At 51.0% G+C, this 20,643-nt stretch overlaps 3 protein-coding genes across 13 annotated transcripts in view; 1 reads left to right on the forward strand and 2 right to left on the reverse strand.

The window, feature by feature from the left end:
- The window catches only part of WDR37 (WD repeat domain 37), a 46,775-nt gene extending 44,198 nt beyond the window's left edge, over positions 1-2,577 (reverse strand). For 7 of the 8 annotated variants that reach the window (XM_074358392.1, XM_074358391.1, XM_074358395.1 and 4 more), the window contains exon 1: positions 1,904-2,079. The gene's annotated coding sequence lies outside the window, so the exon portion shown is untranslated. Of the gene's footprint in view, positions 1-1,903; positions 2,080-2,396 lie in introns of those variants that run through there. The other variant, XM_074358389.1, reaches the window with a different exon arrangement.
- A 2,324-nt stretch (positions 2,578-4,901) lies between these two features.
- On the forward strand, positions 4,902-8,828 carry IDI1 (isopentenyl-diphosphate delta isomerase 1). 3 transcript variants are annotated; one of them, XM_074358397.1, is made up of 5 exons: positions 4,902-5,022; positions 5,469-5,632; positions 5,903-5,995; positions 6,440-6,570; positions 7,240-8,828. In XM_074358397.1, exons 2-5 carry the CDS (start codon positions 5,491-5,493, stop codon positions 7,555-7,557), a joined length of 684 nt encoding a protein of 227 aa, XP_074214498.1. In that variant the 5' UTR covers positions 4,902-5,022; positions 5,469-5,490; the 3' UTR covers positions 7,558-8,828. The 3 variants fall into 3 exon arrangements, with proteins under 3 accessions (XP_074214498.1, XP_074214499.1, XP_074214497.1); XM_074358398.1 differs by having other exon boundaries at positions 4,968-5,111; XM_074358396.1 differs by lacking the exon at positions 4,902-5,022 and adding an exon at positions 5,114-5,262.
- A 2,063-nt stretch (positions 8,829-10,891) lies between these two features.
- The window catches only part of GTPBP4 (GTP binding protein 4), a 62,607-nt gene continuing 52,855 nt past the window's right edge, over positions 10,892-20,643 (reverse strand). For both annotated transcript variants that reach the window (XM_045522385.2, XM_010962095.3), the window contains exons 9-17: positions 19,195-19,284; positions 18,638-18,748; positions 17,011-17,088; positions 16,719-16,770; positions 16,180-16,280; positions 14,892-15,089; positions 13,998-14,063; positions 12,304-12,447; positions 10,892-11,563 (exon numbers count right to left, since the gene is read on the reverse strand). In XM_045522385.2, the coding sequence (XP_045378341.1) occupies positions 11,411-11,563; positions 12,304-12,447; positions 13,998-14,063; positions 14,892-15,089; positions 16,180-16,280; positions 16,719-16,770; positions 17,011-17,088; positions 18,638-18,748; positions 19,195-19,284 (993 nt within the window). In that variant the 3' untranslated portion in view covers positions 10,892-11,410. The remainder of the gene's footprint in view (positions 11,564-12,303; positions 12,448-13,997; positions 14,064-14,891; positions 15,090-16,179; positions 16,281-16,718; positions 16,771-17,010; positions 17,089-18,637; positions 18,749-19,194; positions 19,285-20,643) is intronic.

Below are 20,643 nucleotides of genomic sequence, written 5' to 3' on the forward strand. Positions count from 1 at the left end.
TGGAGGACATCATGCTAAGTGAAGTAAGTGAGACAGAGAAAGGCAAATACTGTAAGATATCACATGTGGAATCTTAAAAAAAATTTAACAAACTAGTGAATATAACAGAAAAGAAACAGACTCACAGATGTAGAAAAGGAACTAGTGGTTTCCAGTGGGAGAGGGAAGGAGGCGGGGCAAGATGGAGCTGGAGGAGTAAGAGGTACAAACTCTCAGGTATAGAGTAGGTGCAAGGACGTACAACATGGGGAATAGAGCCGACACTGTACACTAACTACAAATGGAGTACAGACTTTAAAAATTGTGGATCACTATATTGTATACCTGTAACATATAATACTGTACATCAATTACTCTTCAATTTAAAAAATACGATATTGTAAAATACACACATAAATTTAAAAAAAAAAAGAATTTCATCAGTAGAAACTCCCTGGTAAGTATAAATGGGAGAGTTAAAGCATTCCAAAGATTCTACAAGTTGGTTATGCAAGGTGAGAAAACTGCATCCTTCCATCTCAAAATTTTAGATTTTTTTAAATACATGATTGTCTCCCTTAAGTGTCACACCGCCGGCTTTTCCAGCCTCTGTATCCTCCGTGGCAAATAAACAGTCTGCTTCACAACTAACTTAAAATCCTCACCTGCCTTACCCCATGGCGGTGTTCTGGGCTTTGCCTGTTTCTGTTGGTCACTTCACAAATGAGTCAACACACTGGTCATCATTTGTCAGTGATCAATTTCCAACCAAATATATACATTTCAAACAATTATGAATCTGGAAGAGGCCTTGGCTCCCCCGAATCTGGTCTCAAATGGAAATTTTTTCATTCTGAGTGATTTTATCTCTTAGTAACTTTCTAAACTCTGTGAAAGCGTACGTCAAAAATGGGTTCATAACGCCTATGCCGCACACTATGCTATTAACGCTCAGAGATTCTCTGGCCAACTCAAGTTCTGCCTCTTCCTGTAACTTCTTCAGCTACAGCTCACCACGCTTCCAAAATTAGATCTGTGGGTTCCTCTAGTTCAAGCCTCTTTTAAATTTCTTTTTTTTTTTATTATTGTTAACTTGTCTTAATTTTTTTCCTGAAACTTTTTTTAAAAAAATGTTATTCTTGTCTCTTGATTCACGTCCTCTCCCTGCTCCCAGCAGTCTTCGCTTGGCCCACCACTTCTTCCTTCCACACCCAGCCCTGGCAGAGAACAAGCCGCGCCCAGGAACTCAAGTATCTATTGTCTTCACCGGCTCAGAGTCGCTGACCCGCCCGGAGGCACGAAACCCGCTCGCCAGTCCTGGGGACGAGACTGGGCTGGAGGCATCTCTAACGAGTAAACAGCCAAGACTGCTAAAAGTTCTCAATTGTTAAAAGCATGAGCGCGAGTCGAGGATGGAGGAATAAGTGCAAAGTTTTCCTCTTAGAAAAACCAGGACCGGAGAACTCAGGGAGCGGTAAGTACCCCTGGGAAAGGACTAGCGCGCGTGGGCTCAAAGCCAGGACACAGCAGGTGCGCACGGTCGCCCGGAGTCCTGAGGAGGAAGGGCACTCCCCGGGGCCTCCTTGCCAGCACCTCGCAAGGACGCGAGGCTGGACACGGACCCGCGGGCAGCTGCTGCCCAAGGTCGCGGCGCCCCTCCCGACAGCCCATTCCCGCCTGGGACACGCGGCCCCGGGGCCCCCGTGCGCTCGCGGCGGGAGACTCCCGGGCGCCTCGAAGGGCACGCCTCACAGGCCGCCCTGGGCGAGGGGCGCACGTTCCAACCACATCGACCACCCGGACGCGCTGGGGGTCGGGGGCGCGGGGAGGCCCGTCCCCCCAGGCACGCACCGCCGGCACCAGGACGCTGCCGCCCACACCTGGGCTGAGGGCGCCGGGCGGAGGATGGCGGGCCGGCACTCACCTGTCACGGCGCCGCCGAGCCCGCCGCCGCGCAGTGCTAGCCGGGCCGTGCGCTGCCACCGTCGTTTCCCAGCCACTGGGCGCCCAGGACGGACGCAGACACGCAGGACACCGAGTCTCCGCCCTGACGCGGCCCCCCAACCCGGCAGCCCGACGCTCCGCATTTCCGGCGCCGGAAGTCCGGGCTCCGCCTCTGCCCCGCGCCGGAAATCCCGCCCAGCACCCTCACACGCAGGCGCGGCAGGAAGTCCCGCCTCTGCCCCAACGCCGGCACCGCCGGAAGTCCAGCCCCGCACGATAGTCCCGAGCGTCGCCCCCGCGGGCCGGGACCCCCGAGTGGGCCGCGGTGACTGTACAAACACAGTGGTGGTGTTCGGCCCGTGGCCGCCGGGGTCTCGCCCCAGGGGTCGACGCCCGTGTGAAGACGCCCGCAAGGAGTGCGCCGTGCCGGCAGGCCGGGGGCGCGGGGGCGCTGAGGGCCCGCGGGTACTCACGGCGGCGGGGTCCCGGCGCCCCGGGCTGGCGCAGGTCCGCGTCCATCGGGACCCAGGTCGGGGCTGTCGAAACCGCGGGCCCCAGTCCTCACCGCCGCGTTTGCCGGGAGCCGCTTCCCGGGGCGGCGCGGGCAAGGCGGCTGCGCGGAGCCCGGCGGCGTCTGCGGAGGGTGACTCACCCCCTGCAGCCTCCTGTCTGAGATGTGTGTTCGCCATTGGCTACGAAGACGAAACGAAGTCAGCCGCTCGCTGCGGAAGGTGGGACTTGAAGGCCTCCTCGTCCTTGGTCTAGGGTGGAAAAATTACACGGTACGCGGGAGCCCTGGTGTGAACCACCGTCCTCCGCGCTGCCGACAACCAGCTGGGCTTGAAGCGCTACGTAAAGACCAAATCAGACGCATGGTAGCGCTTTTCTTTTATAAAATAAAGCTTATCATTCGGGTTCAAGAAGCACTAGTACGATTGTTGCAGAAGAAACAAATTTGACGTATTTTGGCATCCAAATAACCAAAAACTTTGTAGAGTAAACTCTGAAGTGACTTAAGCATTGAGTAAAAGAAAGGCTTATTATTACAATCAATTCTGTAAGGTGAACTAAGGCTTTCAAACTTGGAGGTTGTGGCAAACATTCAAGTAACAATTTCGTTTAGCACCTAATACGCACAACGCATTCTGCTGGGCTTGGGAGCAGACAGAACCACGGTATCATCTCCCAACTGATTCCTGTGCTAATATGTGGTTTTATTTTGCAGCACAGCATCCACAGTTTGGGTGAAACTTAGGATATTGCTAATTGAGGTAAACTTTTCCCTGATATATTTAGGATTCCACAAAAGTCATTGTAAGTAGCGACTACATGGAGGTTTCACAGAACTAAGGAAAGGACGCAACACTTTGAGGGCCTGCTGTGTGCCAGGCACTTCACATATCTGGTAACTTGTTTAATCCTGAAAACAGTAGAGTGGAAGTTATTCTAAACTGAATTATAATTAAGTATGAGAATGTTAAAATTACCTGTCAAAAGTCAAAAAGCTATTATGCAGTGGAGCAAAGATTAGATTAAAATACAGGTCCGCATCAAAGCCCACATTTTCTACCATGTCTCTTCCATAGGGCTGTTGTAACAATACCACAAACTAGATGGCTTAAACCATAGAAATAAGAATCAGAGGTCCAAGATGAAGGGGTCCGCACTGTTGGTTCCTTCTGAGAACTGTGAGGGAGAAGCAATGCCATGCCTCCCTCAGCTTCTGGTGATGTGCCAGCAATCGCATTCTTGGCTTGTGGCAACTATAGCTCCCAATTCCACATGGGTTCTTCTTGTGCGGGGTTGTCTCTTCATTTGTCATTCTTTGTATCTGTTCATATTGGATTGGGGCCCATCCTACTCCACTATGACTTCATCTTAACTAATTACATCTTAAACAACCCTGTCTTCAAGTAAGTTTACATTCTGAGGTTCTGGGAGTTAGAACTTCAACAACTTTGGGGACACACTTCTACCCGTAACATGCTGTATCCTGAAATAACTCCATGCAATTTAAAGAAATGGGACGTTCACACACACACACACACACACAGAGCTAGCCTAAATTGTATGGCGTTGTGATTACAATCCTGGTATCCAATGACACACTTGCAGAAGCTGGGGAGGGGTACACTTTCCATAAAACAGTTTCTATCCTGTTACCTGCGCATCCATGAAAAATGCGCGATTACCCCCATTAGAAGGGAAATAAAGCTGAAATTAGTAAGATTGGATTATGAGCCTAGTTCCATAGGTAAACAAGGTTTGCTGGGTGTTGGATCACGTGCTTCATCACATTATCTTTTCTGCCTCAGACGCCTGGGTATTTGTACCGCAGGGTTCTGAGCTGATTGACGGGTCGCTTCACAGTCAACCTCAAGTTTCGTGTCTTTGTGTGTGTTTATCATATACTACACTTTGAAGAACTCCGTATTTATAACTTTATTGAGATCTCTATTCAAATACCACCTTATAGATGTTTCATCATTTATTTTTAAATGGCATACCCCATCACTATCCCTTAACTGTACTGCATTGTCCTCAGAGAACTTATCACCTCTTGACATTATTTGTGTTTGTTTACTGTTTCCTCTACTAGACCGTAAACTCTATAAAAGCAAAAACTTTAAAAAATTTGTTCACTGGTATATCCCCATGACTTAGAAAAGTGCCTGGCACATAATATGCGCCCCCAAACACTGTTGGCTAAAGGGTAGATAAAATTTGTATTTGTCCTCATGACTATGTAAATTCCAGAACGGTAAGGTCAGGTTTTCTAAATCCCGTTTACCGATTTATCCACCTACTTGGAAGTCCCCACTTCCGGGAGGGAAGTGCCGACGCCACAGAGCCGGAGCGTCCAAGGACGTCTGACATAAGCACGTCCCAAGCGCAGCGCCTCAGGCGCACCGATTGGCTGGCGCGGCCAAGGCAGAGGGCGCGATTGGCGGACGACCGCTAGTCCCGCCCCATCCCTCTATCAGGCCGGTACGCAGTCGAGTGACCGTCACTCCGTAGTCGAGGGACCTCCGCTCGGCGGCATAGGGAGGGCGCCGAGAGCACCTGCGCCTCGGCCTGGGGGCGGCTCCGCGGCCTACGGTGAAGGGAGGAGGCGCCGCGTGCCTCTCGCGTGGCGCCACCGCGCGACAGTCACGTCAGGCGCGGGCAGGCGCGCGATTGGCCAGCGGGCATGTGGCGTGCTCTGGCGCGGGCGCGGGCGATTGGGAGCGCGGCGTCGGGGGGCGGGGCCTGGCCCGGGGGCGGGACCGAGGCTGGTGGGCGGGGCCTGCGGGAGGCGCGCGCTCGGGAGCTGCATCCTGCAGACGGCAGGTGCGGGAGGTACGGAGAGGGTTCCGCGGGGGGAGAGGCGGGTTTTCCGGCCCAGCGCCGTGTGAGCCTGGGGCGGGGAGAGAACCCGCGGGCGCCGTGTGTGCAGCCGCCCGGGCGGGGCTCTCACGGGGGTGGCCAGAGGAGTGGATCCGGGTCCCGGGCCCGGCGCGGCTGCCCGCGGAGACCCGCGCCGACCTCCCCTCCCCGCTGTACAGGTCCCCGGGACGCACGGCCGCGATGCCCGAGGTCAGCACGGACGCCCTGGACGAGCGGCAGGTGCAGCTGCTGGCGGAGATGTGCATCCTCATCGACGAGAACGACCGCCGGGTGGGCGCGGAGACCAAGAAGAACTGCCACCTGAACGCCAACATCCGGCGGGGTGCGGGGCCGGGCAGGGGTCGCGGGGCTGCGGGGCGGGGGGCCGGGTGGGCGCGGAGACCAAGAACTGCCACCTGAACGCCAGCACCCAGCGGGGGGCGGGGGGCTGGGGGGTGGGGTCCAGGGTGGCCCTCCCGGGAGCACCCGTCTGTCCGCGGAGTTCCGTCTCGCGCCGCCTCGCTGTCCCCTGGAGCCCGCAGGCCCCGCACGGAGAATCCCGCGAGGAACTGGGCTGTAAAACTAGTAAGAGTCGTGTCTGTTTTGCCTTCAGGATTATTGCATCGAGCTTTTAGTGTCTTCTTATTCAACACCGAAAACAAGCTCCTGCTACAACAAAGATCAGACGCTAAGATTACTTTTCCAGGTTCGTAAGCTCAACGTACAGTGGTTCGGGGCGACTGTATTTCACTTGACTTTGTCACTTCCTGGCAGCCAAAGTCAAAAAGGAAATCTTGTGAATGACTTAATTTTATATTAATAGAACCACCTTAGAGAGTGAGCGCAGCCTAATAAAACAGCAGTGAAGGGTAGGAACTGCTAGGCATGTGTGTATGCTCCTGTAAGCTTTAAAAGCTTACCTTACACACATTTTGCTCATTTTGGTTAAGGCGCTATTAATCAAACCTTACCTACACCTGCCTGTTTCACAAAACGGTGACTGAGAGCCCACTGCAGCAGACTTAGAGATCCTTAACTCTAGGGATTTAGGAATCATTTTACTTTCCTGTCACTTTTGAAACGTGAAGATTTCCTTTTTCAGACCGATTTTGAAGAAAAGTTAACCTTCCTCTATGTTGACGTGTTCCAGGCTGTTTTACTAATACTTGCTGCAGTCATCCCCTAAGTAACCCGGGAGAGCTGGAAGAAAATGACGCAATCGGAGTCCGGCGAGCCGCGCAGAGACGTCTGAAGGCCGAGCTGGGGATCCCCCTGGAAGAGGTGAGCAGTTCCTTGCAGCCGCGCTGCCAGCTGAAATCTACACACACGTTTTTAATAAAATTCTAAGTTCAAGTGTAGCTCGCTGCTGTGTAAACGCTGAGTTATTAGCCCAAGAAAGCACGCTGAATACAGATTAAATGTTGGTTTTCTGTAATACTTGTCAGTATTTAACTCAGTGCCAAAAGGGATCAATACGTTAACCAGTGTATAAATTGACTATTTTTTATAATTGATCAGGTCAGAGTTGAGTATTTTCTTTTGGAAATCCTTAGGTGTATGAACTACAGATTTGATTATGTGAATTGACATAATCTTCTCTTGCTAGAATTTTCTCCTTTAAATAAATAAAGCATCTCTCATCTAGTTAAAAATGGTAATTATTTTTCTCTCATAAAGTAATATTAAGATGTGAGGGAGAATGTCACACTTCTAGTTTGAGTGACTTCTTTAATACAGTTTTTTCAGTAAGTCAGCTTCTGTTTTTGGTCCTATGGGGAAATTTTCAGACACTTGAAACTATTTAATACTGTTTCCATATGTAATTAATAGGAGATGAATTTCAAAAGCTTTAATTCTGAAACTATAGTTCTGCTTTCACGGTATTCCTGGACTGTGGTGGGTTAATTCGGATTACTTTCTTTGTTGCTGATGTGTTTGGTTTTGTCTTAGGTTCCTCCTGAAGAAATTAATTATCTAACACGAATTCACTACCAGGCTCAATCGGATGATATCTGGGGAGAACATGAAATTGATTACATTTTGTTTGTGAAGAAGGACGTGACTTTGAATCCAGATCCCAATGAGATTAAGAGCCATTGTTACGTGTCAAAGGAAGAGCTAAAAGAACTTCTGAAAAAGGCAGCCAGCGGTGAAATTAAGATAACTCCATGGTTTCAAATTATTGCAGAGACTTTTCTCTTTAAATGGTGGGATAACTTGAATCATTTGAATCCGTTTGTTGACCATCAAAAAATACACAGAATGTAAATGTGGAGATAAATGGTTACTAAAGTACTGAATAATTTCTTAGTAAACTTAGAATGAATTTTTTTAAAATTTGGTTCCTCATTGGAACTCTCACTCAAAATACTGATGCTTTACAACCAGAATTTGTGTGGAAGACAATTTTGAATCATATATATGCACTGTTACACACACGCATATATGTGCACTGCTATTTATAAAACATTTATGAGGGATTATTGTAAAAGAGAGAGAACAAATAAACTTAATTTCATCTGTCTAAACACATGGTTATGACAAATTTGAGCAAGTAAGTGAAGTTCATCACTTTTGATATGTTGTGATAAACATTTTTAGAGAGCACTTTGCTGTTTGCCAGGTGCTTGACATAGCTTTAAATTTTTATCCGTCCAGGAAAGTGTACAATGAAAACTATTTGTCTACTTCAGAACAGCTCAGATTAAACTGTCCCTGTTAAGAGATTAATATAGTAGAACAGGTTCAAGGGAATTAAATGGTACGTGTCCTGATTTCCGTCATTCTAAGTTAATTTTGTGATTTAAGCATTCTGGAAGTATTTTGACACTTAAAGTCAAACATTGCTTTTGGTTAGACATTGGCTGGGTTTAGTCATTTAAATGGTCTTTGCCAATTAGCAAGTCTGTTTTCAGAGAGACAGGCTACTGCAGAGAGACAGGCTACTTGTAAAACGGAACTTGGGTCATACTTTCTCAGCAGGGTTTCCTAACCTGGGCCCAGCTGGTGTTTGGGGGGGTGACTCTGTTAGTCGCGGCTCATCCTGTGCATTGTAGGATGTCTACCCCCAAAATGCCATTGGCACCCCTCCCCCATGATAGCCACAATGACACCAGATGCCAAATGTCTCCTGGAGGACAGCGTCCCCCAGTTGAGAACCACTGTTCTCCAGAGTTGGGCCCTATTGTGGGGAGGGGAGGGGATACCAGAAAGGCTGATATTTAATGCTAAATACGTTTGGGTTGTGGAATATGTGTATGTTAACGTTTAAATTGCACCTCAACTAATGTACTTTTTACTAAAACTCTTGCCATAGATTTCTCAGACTTGAAATCTTAAAACAGCTTTACTATCCTCGAATGCTATGCAATGGTAAATAATGAAGAAAAAAATTTTTTCTTACGAAGCTAAATGTTTTATAAATTCAGCAAAAAAAAAATCCATTTCTTGTTAGCCCTGAACAGTTAATTTCAGGCAAAACTGTAGCAAGTATTACCTTTATTGAAAAATAAAAACAAAAATAAATAAATGAGCATTTAGATGCTGTAGTCTAGTTTGTTTATATTGCAATACAAGACGCTAACCTGCCTGTGACAGCTTGAATGTGACAAGTGACACACAACTTCAAAGTACATTTTTAATATTATTTCTAGTTCTTCAGTTTACTAGGACCTTACAGTCTGAAGGCCACACATAACGAGTTACTCGGTAGCTCCAGCGGTTAGCGGCTGCCGTACCAGACAGCGGAGCCCTGGACCACTGCCTGCTACTTCGTAAGTGCCCGGTGAGGGCTGGAATTGACTGCTGCCCCTCGGAAACCTATTCTTTGACCTGGTGAACTCCTTAGGACTCCTTTGCCTCCTTAAAACTGGCTGGCTTTAAAATTCAATTTCCAAAACAGAGAACACATTGCAGCCACAGACACAGGCCAGACTGGGGCACCTTTGAGATCTGGGTTGATTTCAACAACCATTTTGGCCACTTGTTTTTGCTTCTCTTACCAACCTTTAAATTCTTGCTCTTGTTTTAAATTCACCAGCAAAGAGGGGGCCTGCAGAGCCCCGGCCTGGGCACTCTCCCCCTCGACCTCACTGCGTAGCCCCAGGTGCCCCGTACAGTCTCAACACCTTGTTACTAATAAGCCTGTATCTTCTCAGTTTCCTGATGGTTATTGTGGCACAAAACACATGTGCCTGTTTGTTATATTGTTACTCCATGTTTGGGTTCCAGCAGCACACTGATTTTATCGTTATCATTTTCACATTCCAGTGTTGGGTTGAGCAAGCCCTATTACTCTCACTTTCAAAACATGCAGAGCTTTTATTGCAAATGTGTGTGTGCAATTTTCTCAAGAGAAAATAAAATCTTACTTCTTAAAATGCCAACATGATTGAGAATGTAATTAAACTGTAAGGGTTACTTTTGTAAGACCTGCCACTTGTATATATTTTATTTTGCCCATTTACTCATGTTTTATTGTCCCTTGGTCGGATTCTGACATTTTTTTCTAGTGGGTCATGCACATTTATCCTTCAATATTTCCAGGAAACAATAAATCATCTGCTTCAGTAACAACCCATTATGTTTCAGGGAATATTATTTTACCAAAGGTTTTTTTTTTTTCCTAAAATAGCATGATGATGAATAAAAGTTATCAAACATTGAGCTCACTCAGAAGGAACTGGTTTCCACAAGATTTACCCTCTTGAATTCAGCCTAGACATGGTTCCCTCCAGAAATGAGCACTGAACAGTCTGTTGACATGACTGGATAAAAATGTGATATATGTATAATGTGATATTACTCAGCCATAAAAAAGAATGAAATACTGCCACTTGCAACTAGATGAATGGATCCTTACTAGTATACTTTGTGAATTAAGTCAGAAAGACAAATACCATGATTTCATTTATATGTGGAATCTAAAAAACAACTGAACAGACATACAGACTCACAGGTACAGAAAGCAAACCAGTGCTGCCAGGCGGGAGGGCAGTGTAGGGGCAGCAGGTCCAGGGGAGACACGGACCCACCTACTGTCTTCCCTCCCAGCACGTGTAACACGGATGTAAATGCTACCTAGACCCCCAAATGCAGTACAACTTTTAAAGCGCACCGACGTGCAGAAAAGTCTTGAATTAGACGCCAAAACCCACGCAGGGGTGCTCAGTGCTGAGTCAGCAGAGGGGCTGTTTGAACCTGCACACAGAGCAGTGACCGTGGTGGTTCTGTGGTCAAGAGATGTTTTAAGCACTTAATATTCAAACATATTAATTTCCTACATTTTACTGTGATTGGGGGCTCTGAGTCAACACGTAACTCACAATGATTCCCATTTAAAACAAAAGAGACCCCAGAAAGTGCCTGTGGCAGTGTGTGGTGTCCCGTGTGTTTTAACCAGACAGCCACGTCCAGCAGTGGACCACCGACAGAGACGCCTGTGTCTAACTGATGCAGTAACTGAGGCTACATTCTGTTCCACTAAAAACTATTTTTTCGCTTTGAAAACAAAAAAGAATTGTCATTTACTTCCTTCCCTTTTCATTTGCCCAAACTGTCTATGATTGGTAACCGAACTAAAACCAACTAAATAAGTCAAAACTGCTTTCTTTAGGAAGTTTATTTTGGATGAAACGGTTGAAGACAGGTTACAATGGTGCACTGTCCAAGAAGACTGGAAACTGACTTCGTGCTGGCATCTGACACACCTGTCCACCTTCACTGGCTCCTGTGTCTGCAGGGCAGGCTGGCAGCCTTCTGCCCACACCCACAAGTGGAGGTGTTTTCTCTGCAGGACTACCGACATGCAGTGAACCGAAGTTACCTCTTGCACAAGAGAGTAAGATTTCTGTGCATCAAAAATACAAACAACAACCTCAATAAACCTTCCCAGTCCTGCAAGTCCGAAGCAACCAGAACTCCATGAGATACTACCGCCTACTCAGAGTATCAGTGACCTGACACAGATGCCCCACACCTGCACCATCAAGGGAGAACCACAGCTTTCAGCAAAGCAGCAAGTGCTTTAGTTATTTCATCGTTACGCTCAGTCTGTAGATCATGACTAATTCCCCAAAACAAACCAGGAAACAGTCCGCGGAAGCGCCAGCCGCAAAGGGCCCTATCTCCTGTCCTTCTTCCCAGCCTTCCTCTTTCCCGAGAGTAAGTGCTTGGGCTTCATGTCAAACACGTGTCTGTCCGACTCCCCTTTCTTCCCCAAGCGATTCATCTTCTTCTGAGCGTTCTTCATCATCGTCTTGGCTTTCTTCACCATCTACGAGGCAGGAGGAAACAAACGTGAGCTGTGGACCAGCTTCCGCGGCCGCAAATGAAGACGAGCTGAATATCGCACCTAGACAAGTCTTACGTCCATACGGACCAAACACACTGAGACCAAGAGGTCAGGGGGCACTGTCCTAACTCCCTCTTAGGCTAACAGAGAAACTGGGATTCCAGCCACGAACCTGTGCCCACATCTGACTGACAGGAGGCAATGCCAGTATTAAAATCCAGACTCCTGCCTGGAGAACGCACGTGGAACGGAACTCAGGCTCCCATAAGCAGACTGCTTGCCGGTTTATATACAGACTTTCCCGTTTACCTGGATTTTCAAAATGCTGAAACTAACCATTTCAGCAAGAAACTGTGGACATCCAAAGTGTCTTTCCCAAAAGACTGCTGAGAAGGGCTCCTTCTGGGCTTGCTCCCCACGCGGGCTCGTGGTGCGCGAGGGCCCTGGGCTCTAGGTCCCCAGCAGGTCCTAGCACACCCCTGAGCTCAGGGCCGAGGCTCAGCCTCCTGGTACTGTCCCAACACCCTGCTGCTGTCCACCCCCGAGAAAGTCCCACAGTGCTTGGAGGGCAAAGGCCCAGGTGGCCCAAGCCAGCCTCTCGGTGCAGACACACTAACCCCACCTGCAGGACCCGTGTCGAAAGGCAGCTGTGCTGTGCGCCCAGAGCCCGCCTGTCAGCATCAGGGGCTGCCTTTTGTTAAGTACTCATCACAGGGACTGACCTTGACATCCCGGAGGCCAGAGACATCGCGTGGAGTCCGGGAGCAACTGCGACTCCGGGCTACAGAGGTGGGTGGAGCGGAGTCCTCCCGCTTTCTCTTCCTGGTGACACTCCGCGACCGTCTGGCCTGGGCCGCATAGTGGGCCTGAAACGCACAGAAAGCAGCCCTCAGCGCACAGGGCCCAGGGTTCCAGTGACAAACGTGAAATTACTCCGACTAGGGAAGAGGTACGTGGCGGAGTTCTCAGAACCATCACAAGACTGCTAAGGGTCTTTAAAACACAGTTAATTTCACATGAATTCTTGGTCAAATGTTCTTTTTCACTTAATACAGACATTTTATGATGCCAAGCTGATTTTAATGCCACTTAAAAAACCTGACTTAGAGCTGCCTGTCCAACCATGTTAGCGTCACAATGTACACATCAGACGTGAAGAGCAGCCTCTCCTCTCCCCCTGCACCCTGGGCTTGTCCCCTGCACATGGGGTGACAGCCGCGGGACAGCTCGCCCGAGGCTGAGCAGAGCAGGCGGGCACCAAGGACAGGCGCCGCTCCCCTCTTGCGGTCCCCGCCCCGAGTTACCACCTGAAGAGGCTCACACGACAGGGACACGCGCAGGCAGCAGGCCCAGCACCCGGGGGCGACCCCACGTCAGAGGCACACGTGACGTTGAGGACGCTCCCCGCGCAGGACACCCTCACGCTCTGACCAAACCCCACTTAGTCTAACACAGCGGCACCATCTGACTGTGACCACTCTACCTCTGGGCGTCTATTCTGAGAAGACAATCCAGAACGTAAAGATGCTCTTGCACAAAAAGATGTGCCCTGGCATCATTTATCAAGCAAAAAAAAAAAAAAAAAAAAAAGTGAAACGCCTTCTAACCGCGGGGCTCGGAGGAGCAGGTCTGAACACTTACAGCCCACGTTCCTCTCACGCCGAAAGACCCAAACACACCTCGTGTTCACTTGGTAGTGGAACTGAAGCTGACTAAAGCACTACGCAGACTTCAGTCAGCAAAGCCAAGTCGCAGCTCAAGTAAAGAAGTTGTACAGAACAAAATAAATGTGCCTGTTCCCCGACGTTCTACTCCAGTTTGTATTTTAATGCAAGTTCTTCTGTTTCGTTGTATGTTTCTTACATGTCATCTTACATTTTTGGCCTAAAATAAACTAAATTTTTATTCAAGTAAAAATGTGAGGTAATTATGCTAAAATGAAACAGTTCTACCACAACGGCAGGGAGGTGCCACATGAAGAAAGCGGTCACAAATACACCCTGAAGCCCTCTGCACCGAACACTGGCTGAGCAGCGTCTACCGCGCACCAGCCAGCGCACTTCCGTGCTGAACGAGCACAGGGACGTCTCTCTTCCTAGTTTCTGCTATTTCCCGAATTTTCCACTAACCTGGAATGGAAGATAATTTACACACATGTGTAACATAACACTGACAAACAGCAGAAACACAGAAGAAAGAAAATGGCCCGGAGCACTCACGTAACTGACATGACCTGAAACGGCACGGGGGGGGGGCATCGCACAGGGAAGCGGCCGGGCCACCCGGGCCCTCCCTGTGACGGTGACCCAGGACGGAAGACACCCACCCATCTGCACAGCGAACCCTGAAGTCCTAACTTCTCCTTCCTCGGCTCCTGCTTTCCCGAGACGGCCCCCAGGCCACCCCTGCCACTTACGTGCTCCTTGTCATCCATGTCCACGCCAAGGCTGCGCATCTCATCCTCCAGGACCTTGCGCTGCACCTGGAGGGGAAGCAAAGTGAGTCTGATGAAACAGTACAAAGAATTCAAAGGAAAATGTACCTTCTACAACGATCTATCACACTGATTTTAGAAATTCTCTCCTTTATTTGGGCTCACGTTCATGCTCCTGGACGGCTCGTGAATCCCACGGAAACTAACATTTCCTGGGCAACCGTCACGTGCAGGACGGCGTGCGTCTTGGCCTGGGGTCCTGCACAGCTCCCAGGGGACTCCCACACGCAGACCCCAGGCCAGCATCTCCTCCCCAGTGCACCGAGGCACACGGGGAGATACAATGATGGCCACGCCTGGCACCGGCCACCACACGGAAATGGTGGAAATGGAGGATGACACCATTTCTCCTCCACGGAGAGGTGCCCAGTACCTCAGCCTCCTCCCTGCCTCTCACAGTGTGACTGACCACACACCAGCCTCCTTCTCTGGAGAGTGGGGGAAAGATGCCCACAAAGACAGCCCTGGGATCAGGAAGGAGCCTTGACGTCACCCGATCCACCTGTGCCAAGAGTGTGACTCCTGTCCTGACCAGTCACCAGACCCAGTTCCATCACCTCTGGCTTTAGGGCAGACTGGGTTTGGTTTCTATATTGCAGAAGAGGAGTCCTGACTGATAAACAATCAAAAACCTTAATCTGTCCAGCTGCAAAGGGTTCGAGTCCAACAGTGAGAGTCACCGAGAGAGGGCTCAGTCCTTAGAATGCGCAAGGCCCAAACTCAACCAGCCCCATGAGGCAACATACACCAACGGAAGGACCACGCAAGGCTCCCACACGAGGACAGGCGAGGCCCTGGAAAGGACGGGACGCTTGCCTTCTTGGCCGTCCGAGGCATCCTGGGCCCCTGCGTGTCCTTCTCTCTGGACTGCAGAATCTTCAGCTTCTTCTTTTCCCTAATCTGCTTCGCCAGCTGCCGGATCTCCGCCATTTCTTCGTCTTCGCTTTCGGACTCGCTGTCGTACTCTCCAGCCGCGGTTCTGAGCTCTTCTTCTTTTTCTAATTCTTCCAATTTCTTTAAAAAGAGTCATAATTAAACAAAGCCAGCAATGAAAACTCATCAATTGATGTAACAACCGTTACAGGAACCAGGATTCCCCCCAAGCTGTCCAGGAGGCAGCAGACACCAGGGACAGGCTCACGTGGACCCCGTCCACGGGCCACACAGCTCAGCGCCCGCAGTCAGGCCCCGGCACACAGACGAGGCGGCCGCACAGACCGCCCCGAGCCCTGAGCCAGCTCTTCTTTAGAAACCACCACTCCCAACCCCATGGCTCAGAAACGTGCCGACATCGCTCCCCTCGCCCCCAGCAGGGACGTGAAAGCATCTCTCTTCTGAAGAGCGAGAACACCGATGTGAACAGGTCCTGGGCCACCACAGCCCGTCTGCCCAGCAAAGTCCCAAACACAACAAACAAATCTTGACAGGAACCTACAGTCAGAGAGAGGGAGGCCAGAGGGACAGGCCAGGGCAGGCCGACCACGGCCGCCTGAACCCGACTGAGGACACTGGACGCTGCACAGCCAGACAGAAGCAGAAGGCGGCCAGCAGGGGGCGCAGGGCTGGACGCACAGTTCCAGGGCAGCGTCAGAGAACCGAGGAGCGGATCTCGGGGGAATGAGGCAGCATGCACTGCACATACTTTGTACTTTTTAAGAGGTTGATTCAGGAGAGAAAGACAGGATGGCAACCACAGGAGAACACAGGGTCTGAGAAAGTTTTGTTTATGAAAAAAGATGAGAACCTTGTGGACACACACTTGTTAGAAAACAGCAAACAGGGAGGGGATGAAACTGGAGGAGGACGTGGGCGATGGGGCAGGATGAGGGGTGGACAAGGTGCAGGCAGGGGTGAGGGCGCCCACACCCGGGACGCCTCACATGGAGCAGGAGGCCCAGGAGGAACAAAGTCCAGCCAGCCGGCATGTAGACCCCGGAGGCAGAGCCCGGGCTTGCCCCTCAGCGGGACCGGCCATCGGGATCGGGGACGGGAGGCTCAGGCACAGGAGGGACAAGGTCCACCGCCGCCCCCGCCCCCCCCCGCACAGGTGAGCTGAGCCGTGCTTGCACCTCCTGGGTCACAAAAGGGGACAAGGGACACAGACCTGCATGATGTCAGGGTCGACGTAGTCAGCTACGTTATGGCCCTCCCAGATCTCGGGTATCTTATCGTGCTTCTCAGATGAATTCATGATATCCCAGTACTCTACAGGTTGGAAACGTAACAAAACAACGTTCGCAACGGCTTTTAGTGTCTTCAGCCACTACGTGCTGACCCGAGCCCCACCCTGTGCTCCACACCAGGTGAGCAGATGCTGACATGACCGGAGGACCGCCCCGCACACATCCCAGGGCCTGCTGGGGCCTCAGGACCCAGTGCCCAGGGGAGGAAAGCCAGGGGCACGAACGGCAGAATCAGTGCCAACAGCCTGCTCAGATTTACACGCTCTGGAAGCTGCAGAATCATGCCTCAGCCTGAGAGAACAGACTACCTGAAGGGAGAACCCTCAGGGCCCTGGCGGCAGGCCACCTCTCATCGTTAGGAAATTAAAGCAACAAGATGCTGGAAGGCTTCCAAGCATTCAGTCCTTGCACAGTTTTCTGAAAACCTGACACACAGCAACTGTCACATGTGAGCCCTTACTCTGAAGATCCAAGATGTAATCATCTCCCATTTCCAGCTCAATATCCCGCTCCTGCAATGAGAAAACAGCTTTACTCAGCTCCACGTGGCCTCTCGGGTCCAGAACTGCTAAGACCCTCCCGTCCCTGTGAAGTCACCCCTTCTCGAACCTCAGGGCCAACCCTCTGGGCCGAGGCTCAGCGCCGTCTCTGGTTCCGCCACGGGCGGACCTGTCGTCTGCACCCAGGGGTTCCCGGCCCCAAGGCCCCATCGCGCTCTCCAAGAGCAGGCCCGTGGGAGCCGCATCACCTACCCGCCTCCTCTTGGGCTCTCCAAGCTCCATCCGCCTTCTGCGCGCCACCACGCCTTCTGGGATGAACGGGGGCCGCTCCTGGAGGAGACATAATTGGAAAGAACTGTGTGAACGCCTCACAGAAGAAACAGAAGCGAAAACCTGTAAGTAAATCCTTCATCTGCAAAGGAAACACAAAACCACACCCAGACCAATGGGAACCCATCAGATGACTTAGGGCGGATGCAGGGCCAGTTTGGGCACGGAGTTCCTTAGAGAAACAAAGGCAAGATTATCAAGAAAAACTGCAGGTGAGGAAAGCAGCACAGGAGGAATCCAGCAGATGCGCGAATGAGAGAAAAGGAGACAGGAGCCCCAGCACACGGCCACGCAGCGGGGAGACGCCGCTCAGCCGTCAGTCCCAAAACAAGCGAGGAGCTTCCTGAGGCCCAGAGAAGCCCACGATTCAGCAAAGCCTTGTGTTCAAAGCAGGTGAGATCAGAAAAACTACACCAAAGTACGGAATAAGAATATACCTTTAAAGAGTATTTTTAGAATGAATGGCAGGCCTTTCTATGCACAACACAAAGCTCAGCAGCCACTGGGTAAACAGCAATACATGTACTAACAGCTTCAAATGTGTCAATTCTTTGAGGTGACAAGGGATTCCCCAAAATGAAAAGGCAAGTGAGAAAAGGGGAAAAGACGAACAGAACATGCAAGAGTCTGATCTTCTTAATGTAAAAGTTATAAATCGAGGGACACGAGGCAACGCCGAGAAGTGAGAGGGCAAGGAAGCAGGTTAAAACCGCTCAGCCGTGCCAGCCACCGCAACACACGCTGTCCCACGTGACGACCACCAAGCAGACCGCCACGCGGAATACACCAGTGGGTGTGGCTGCCTGAGGCTGCAGTGCAGAAACGTCGCTGCTTACAAGGTAACTTTCACTTTGGGGGAAAAATGTACTGAAAAAAATTACACTGAGAACTGGTTTAACTTCCTGCGAAGAAACATGGTAAAACTCATTAACAACAACGTCACTAACAGTCATCTTCATCAATGCCTAAAGTGGGGCACCAAGAATCATTGCTGAAGAATGGATGAATACACAGGGAACATTAAAAAAAAAAAAAAAAAAAAAAGGAAAGAAGAAACTAGACTAGGAACAGAAGTGGGGGTTCTCAAACCGTCCAGGCAGCACGAACCAGCAACACCTAGTGGAGGACAGCGGCGCCTTCTGTGCCTGAACGCTCACTCCACAGACACAACTGCTGTTAAAAAGACCTACATATAAACACGCACCCGAGCACTGGTTTCCAATGGCAAGAAAATGAAAAATTGAAAGAACATAACGTGTTCCCATGTTTAAATTTTTTTTAAGAAGCTTACATGCCAAACCATTGTTGGAGAGATAAACGAGAGTTAACAGTGACAGCCTCTGGTGGCATGAGAAGCAGGCTTCACCTCGGACTTCAAACCCTCTCCCTCTGACCTTTTTGATTCTTTCCGATACACACAGCGTAATTCTTAATCTGAGGAAGAAGCACCACCACCCGTGAAACCCACAGCCTGGACGCAGGCTCGCGGGGCCCCACCACCTGCACCCGCCACGCACCCCGACCTGGACGGCTCGGACGGCGGCCTTACCTTATCATCTCGTCTGTTGGGAACAGCTAAGTGCAATCTGTTCAGCACCTCGTTCACTTTATTTCCTTTCATTTTGGTTTCAACTCGATGAGCCAAAAGCCGGTCACAAGCCTAAGCAGGTGAGAAACGGCGGCACCGGTCAGGGCATCCCAGACGGCCTTCTGCCGCGGCTGGAAGGAGCCAGCGACCCCAGGTCTGGAACCCGCTCCAGTCCCCTCAGTGGTGGCACCTGACGCCGAGTCCTCAGGGCCCCAAGGTTCAGGTAACTGCCCTGGGGCTGACCGCCCTCGCCGGTGGGTGTGGGAGGGAGGGGGGACTGGGAGGAAGGGAACGTCTCTCCCTTTCCGGGCCAGGCCAGCCTGAGGCAGGACCCCAGGTGTCGAGACTGAGTGAAGGTTCCCTGGGGTGAGAGTGTAAACACTGCTCCAAACCCCACGGTCACTGGGTGTGTGGGGGACCCAGGGAGCCCCTCCTGCCCGCTGCTATGGGCTCGGTGTTAGGAGCACTCTCCAAACAAGAGAGGGACAGGAAAGGCCCCTGCCTGTGAGAGAACTGACCTCTGTTTTCACTTTAATAACCCCTTCCTCTGTCAGGGTGCTGGTCTCGATCACAGGAAACCCTTCAGCCTGCAGGTCGATAAATATTTTCTAGGAATACAAAGGAAAAACGAGGTGTGTTATTTATTCCCAGTTCCCCATGAACAATCTTACCGCTCCTCAAATGGGTGCCATAAATGTTAATCATAATTAACACAACACCTGCGGTTTACCTCTTTTGAAGGACAGCTACCCAAAACAGTTACCAATTTTTCCCCAAATTCTACTATGATTAAGAAAACACAAAGCCCTAGGAGGATCAAACCAGACAACGGCAGGCAAACCAGAGGCTCTCTGGACACTAAAAGACTTCCCCTTCCGAAAAGAGCCTCGGCAAAATCAGGGCATGGGATCCATGCAGAATGATTCCTACACTCTTTCTTCTAAAATACTCGGTCTCCACAGCCTCAGACGGTTCCTCAGAAAGCGGCACGGCGGCGTTTATGAAACCAGCTCCGTCCGAGTCACCAGGACTAAGAAGGGACCACACCTGTGCCCCTCCTGCAGGCATGGCCACGTGACCACGGTCGCATGCAGGTGCCCAGACCCATGACGCGAAGCCCCCCAGAAACAGCAATCAGACCACTGGGCAGCACAGGGCCCACACCAGACACCTGCACCACGGCCCCAGGACTCGGGTCCGCACAGGCCACCGACTGCGTACCCGCACAGCCGCACAGCACCTGCCACAGCTGCAGCCAGGAGGCTGGGACTCGAGCGCGTCCAACCTCAGAGCCCCAGCTCCTGGGACAGCATTCACCCTGACCTTGCCGTGTCTCCGACCCTCCCCGCAGCTCCGCTCCAGTGCTTCCAGCCTGGAAAACAGTCCCTTCAAAGACCAGAGACTTCTGTGACAGCAGCGTCTGTCTCATCAGTAACTTAAGGGATACATTGCAGGGCCCCCAGGACACCAGAACGGCTGTTTAGAGACACTGAATTCTTACCAAGGATGAAGTTTCCAGAGCACATGGAGACCCAGAGGAGGAAGTCCAGTCCCCCTAGAAACCCCCTACTCAGACCTGGTGGAGGGGACGCCCAGAGGCACGGCCCGGCGAGTCTGCTGGTCTAGAGAGCGGCTCTCGAACCTGAGCGTGCGCCCCGCCTCCCAGGGTCAGATCCCAGCGGCCCAGGGCGGCCTGGGGCAGCCCGAGCACCATGGAACACATGGAACAGCAGCGTCGGGGACCGCGACGGAGAAGCACGTACCCGGGCACACCTTCTCCAAGCGTTCATCCTGGAGAACGCCTCTCAGAGATGGATACAGGGTCAGAGTGCCGGAGAACCCAGGGCTGACGGCCTGACGGCCTCTTGGAAAAGCACAGCACATGCAACCCAGTGCCCATGGTCTGCAGACACTCCTCCACCTCACTCACTCAGTCCCAGATGTTTCCTGAGAGCCTGTGCCCAAGC

Source organism: Camelus bactrianus, chromosome 35 (genome assembly GCF_048773025.1).
Source record: "Camelus bactrianus isolate YW-2024 breed Bactrian camel chromosome 35, ASM4877302v1, whole genome shotgun sequence".
NCBI classification, from domain to species: Eukaryota; Metazoa; Chordata; class Mammalia; order Artiodactyla; family Camelidae; genus Camelus; species Camelus bactrianus.